Source organism: Neomonachus schauinslandi, chromosome 12 (assembly GCF_002201575.2).
Source record: "Neomonachus schauinslandi chromosome 12, ASM220157v2, whole genome shotgun sequence".
NCBI classification, from domain to species: domain Eukaryota; kingdom Metazoa; phylum Chordata; class Mammalia; order Carnivora; family Phocidae; genus Neomonachus; species Neomonachus schauinslandi.
This window is the reverse complement of record NC_058414.1, coordinates 82,624,865-82,629,909: the sequence shown is the minus strand read 5'-3', so window position 1 is coordinate 82,629,909 and position 5,045 is coordinate 82,624,865. Positions and strand designations below refer to the sequence as shown.

General features: G+C 46.4%; 1 protein-coding gene across 1 annotated transcript in view; it reads right to left on the bottom strand.

The window, feature by feature from the left end:
* Positions 1-5,045, bottom strand: part of FAM71F1 (family with sequence similarity 71 member F1) — an 11,181-nt gene that overhangs the window by 4,625 nt on the left and 1,511 nt on the right. The window contains exons 2-4 of the mRNA XM_021699395.1: positions 4,440-4,624; positions 3,088-3,344; positions 823-940 (exon numbers count right to left, since the gene is read on the bottom strand). Of these exons, the coding sequence (XP_021555070.1) occupies positions 823-940; positions 3,088-3,344; positions 4,440-4,624 (560 nt within the window). The remainder of the gene's footprint in view (positions 1-822; positions 941-3,087; positions 3,345-4,439; positions 4,625-5,045) is intronic.

Sequence of the window (5,045 nt, the reverse complement as noted above, 5' to 3'; positions counted from 1 at the left end):
CCTTCCTTCCTTCCTTCCTTCCTTCCTTCCTTCCTTCCTTCCTTCCTCCCTCCCTCCCTCCCTCCCTTCCTTCCTTCTTCTTCTTCTTCTTCTTTGGTTCTGTCTCTGCGTTGCTGGTCCCTATTGTGACAAAAACCTTCTTCTTTCTAACACCTGGTTTTTCTCTTCTGGTGACATTTACTAACTTATTTCTGTCCTCCCTTTCCTTTTAAACCACAGATCAAGATTGCCAGGACCCCGATTCCCACATTACCTTTGCGCTCTGGTCGTGGTGCCCTGTGGTCTAACTGCTCTCAATGCCTGTCAACCCTAAGGCACCTGCACATACAAGGACATTTCCTCAGGTATTGAGAAGATGGGCCTGTACAATGGAGCTTTCCAGAACGGATTATACATTTAGAAAGCAACCGCAGAAGCTCCCTGAAGTCCAAGCAGAGGCCAGGTGAATGGGTAAATGAACTCAATGAGTAGACAATGTTTTAGTTATTTCTCTGTAAGAACTAGGAACAGGATTAGAAATTGGGTTTTCCTTTCCCACCTGTGCTATTATCTGATTCTTATTATTGACGAGTTACTTCTTATTTTGTACAACATTCCTCTGGAGTCGAGCCTACCGTGCTTGCTTTGTGGAGGAGACTAAGGCAAAGAGAACTGGTGAAAGGTTACTCTGAGTCGAGGATAAAACCTGGATCCTGAGTGGTAGCAAGCATTTCATGCTCCTCCTTCTGCTCCTTTTCCAAGTGACTTGGTTTCTAGATCTTACAGCCCAGGCCATCTGGGCTGCAGCAGGGACGTCAGGCTGGCCTGATTTAAGGCATGTACCTGAACTCATTGTGCTGGCGCAGGTCGGCAAAAATCTGAGAGAGCGCCTCACTCTCCCCCTTGGCCATCAGCTGCATGAGGCTCTCGCTGGGCTGGGAGGCTTGGGGTTTCTTCTCTACTGACTAGATGGAGGGAAAAAGCAAAGCCAGGTGGTTAAGGCCTTAGGGTCTCTGCATTTTCCTAATCACGGTCCAGACCTGAAAGTGTTGGAACTCGAGCTGTTCCTCTGGGCTGATGGGTCAGCTGCTCGGAGAGGCCATTCTGAGGCCATCTCTGATCATACCGCCTGTATTGTTATAAATATCCTTTAGTGCCTTAAAGATAATACTGTCATTGAAAACTTTAGGCATAATTTAGTAGATAATCTATTCTTATTAACGTACCTTCACACATTCCTGAATAGCCTATTCCTATAAACTTTAATAAAGCTTCTGCTACTTGGTTTTATATTTCAGGGTAGGGGGATCAAATATCTGTTGTAGGAATTTAATAGATAAAAAAATAATTTATCTGGGCGCCTGGGTGGCTCAGTGTTAAGCGTCTACCTTCAGCTCAGGTTATGATCTCAAGGTCCTGGGATCAAGCCCCGCCTTGGGTTCCCTGCTCGGTGGGGAGTCGGCTCCCTCTCCCTCTGCCCCTTATTCTGGAGCTCTCTCTCTCTCTCAAATAAGTAAATAATATCTTTAAAAAAATTAATCTCTCTAAGAAAAATCCTATGTTGAGCTGCTTTTCACACTTGGGTAAAATTGCTTTCTTTCCTGTTGCCTGTGATACCCCCATAGGTACTCCAGCCGTGCATGCTGCTCATAGTCATTTATGCATTCATTCATTATTTATTGAATGTCAGCATTGTACCAGGCACTAGGGATATAACAGCTAAGAAGATGGGGAAAAACCCTTTGCCTTCATGGAGTTTATGTTGCAGCTCAAATTGGTCTGATGTCACATCTTAAGGCCTGGGGCAAAAATGCCCAGGTGAATTCTATCAAATACTTAATGGTAATACCAATTCTTCAAAAACTCAGAAAACAGAGGAGGAAAGAACACTTCCTAAATCAGTCAATGAGGCTAGTACTACTCCAAGACCAAAGTCAGGGTATCACAAAGATTTCTGAAGAAAACTACAGACCAATATCGCTAATGAACATAGATGCAAAAATCTTTAACAAAATGCTACCAAACTGAATCCAGGAACATATAGAAAGGATTATATATACCATGACCAGGTGGAATTTTTATTGCAGAAACACAAGGTTGGTGAGGATACGGAGAAACTGAAACCCTCATGCATTGCTGATGGGAAGGTAAAATGGTAAGCCACTTTGAAAAATAGTTTGTCAGTTTCTTTAAAAGTTAAATCTAGGGGCGCCTGGATGGTTCAGTCGGTTAAGCATCTGCCTTCGGCTCAGGTCATGATCCTGGGGTCCTGGGATCGAGCCCTGCATCAGGTTCCCTGCTCGGCGGGAAGCCTGCTTCTCCCTCTCCCTCTGCCTGCCGCTCTCCCTGCTTGTGTGCTCTCTCTCTGTCAAATACATAAATAAAACCTTTAAAAAATTTTTAAAAAATGAAAGTTAAATCGAAACTTATTCCATGACCCAGCCATTACATTCCTTGGAATCTACCCAAGACAAATGAAACATACATCTATGCAAAAACTTGTACACAAATGTTCATAACAGCATTATTCATGATAGTCAAAAACTGGAAACAATGCAAATGTCCAACTGGTGAATGGACAAACAAAATGTGGTCTATCTATATGATGGAATGCTATTCAGCAATGAAAAGGAATACGGATAGTCTGTGACTCTGCCACAGAGTTGGCCTCATACAATATAGATGAGCCTGAAAGACATCATGCTAAGGGAAAGAAGCCAAGCATAAAAGACTATATGTTGTAGGATTTCATTTATATGAAATGTCTAAGAAATATGAATTTATAGAGACTGAACACAGATCAAAGGCTGCCTAGGGCAGGAAATAGGGACATTTGAATGACTGCAACTGGGCAGAAGGGAATCTTTAGGGTGATGGAAGTTTTCTAAAACTGGATGGTAGTAATGGTTGCCCAACTCTATACATTTACTGAGAATGTTGAGCTGTATACTTGAAAGGGCTGGGTTTTATGGTTGTAAATTATACCTCAATAAAGCTGATTAGCAAAGGCCTAAGGCAGGGATCACCTTCACAGGGTGCTCACATACCAGCTCACCTAAACTCCACAGTTCGGCTCTGGCCTTTGCTGGAGGTGGCAATGGTGCCCACTTACGTTAGAGTCTCCCGAGGGGCTGCAGCTGTTCTTGGGTACCAGACAGTGAGTGACAAGAATCCTAGGGTCCTTGGTGGTGATGGACAGGCCCTTATGCAGAATTTGAACCAGTCGGATCCAGAAGTGGAAGACAGTCTCAGGATGGTCAGGGTGGAGCCTTAGGTAGTAGATCTTCTCGGTGACTGTCCTCAAACGCAGGATGCGCTGAAGCCGGTCACAGACCTGGAACTCCACAAACTTCAATGGGAGGATCCTAAAGCCACAAGGGAAGACACACCATGGCAACCCTATGGCTTCTGATCCAACCCTGACTTCGTTAAAATGAGGAGTGTCTCCTACAGGACTGAGGTTTTTGGGGGTAGGAGAGAGAACGTTTAGCACCGTGGTGCTCAAACTCTGGGGAGACCAGATTTACCTGGGGCGCTTGTTTAAAATGCAGACACCTCAAGATATCCCCTACAACTCAGATTCAGTAGGTCTGGGGTGTGGCCCTGAAATCTGCCATGATTCTCATGCTGGTGTTCCCTGGGATCCTGCTTGAGAGAGATAGCCCTGGAATAAGGAGCCTGGGGTCATAGGGGTTTTCAGTTTCCTTCTTGTTAGTATAAAGGGAACTTCCAGCTTGTCTGTTCATTGACCCCAGTGCTTTCACTACTCTTCCCAAAGGGGCTAGAGTTCAAGGAACTGGGCTGTACTTTCTATAGGTACACCCAGAACATAAAGGTGAGGTTTATCACCAAGCTGACATGGAGAAATGAAGGGTTTGCCTGGACTTCTGGGAATCTCTAGAGATTCTTGAGATATCCTACAGATTACTTGAAGAGATTCAAACATCAGAAAGGGCTGTTTCATCCCAGAGGAGTCTGAGTTTCCTGTATGTTACAGTTCTAAGTGAGACTTAGTTCCGCTCATTTTACCCCAGGAAAACTGAGATGAGGCAAATAGCTTGAGACTCAAAACTTATTTGAGTCATTTGGATACCAAAGACTAGAGTCTGTGTCTCCCAGTCAGTGCTCCGTTGGCTGGACCTCACTGCTTCCTTGCCCCTCAGCCCAAGGCAGGGAGATTTGCTATGGATTCAGTGGGGTGAGAGCAACAGGAAGGAAAGAAGTCACGTTGACTGGCTTCTCATTGCTGACCGCATAACGCTTCCCTTTGCCCCTCTCCCCCAAGCTTGGCCTAATGCTTCCAGCGCACCCTCTGTCTCGGGCTACTGTTGTCTACAATAATAATGTCACTGCCAGCGGCTTCTCTGTTTCTCCCTACTTTGAGTTGAGTCACAAAGCAGCCTCTACTTTGGGTCCACCCCTCACCCTACTCGTCCTCTGTTCCCATCTGTATTGCTTACCTCTTCAGCCTGATGTTTGGGGCCATAGATGGTCTGTTCCATGTCTGGCTCTGTCCCTGGTGCCATTTGACACTAGCCATGAGGAGGATATTGGGAAGGGGCAGGCAGGGCACGGAGGAGGTTACCCCAAGGGCCATGGTGTTGGAGGCTTTGTAGATGTCTATCCAGTTCCTGCCCTTTCTGACCTGCAAAGCAGCCCCATGGGCACAGCCTGAGCATTTGGCAGAAGCAACAGTGTATTCTAGCTGAGGGGTCTCTCAACCTCAGCCCTATTCACATTTGGGGCTGGCTAATTCTTTGTTTGGGGGCGGGGGCGTCTGCAGGATGGTTAGTAGCAGCCTCCGTCTCTACCCACTAGACGCCAGTAGCAGTCCCTTCCCCCCGCCCAAGTTGGGACCATCAAAAATATCTCCAGAGGTTGCCAAATGCCCCCTGGCGGTGGCAGGCGAAATCAATGCTTGTTGAGACCCACTGTTTAATCCTATGTTGGTGGGGCGCCTGGGTGGCTCAGTTGTTAAGTGTCTGCCTTTGGCTCAGGTCATGATCCCAGGGTCCTGGGATCGAGCCCTGCATCGAGCCCTGCATCGAGCCCTGCATCGAGCCCTG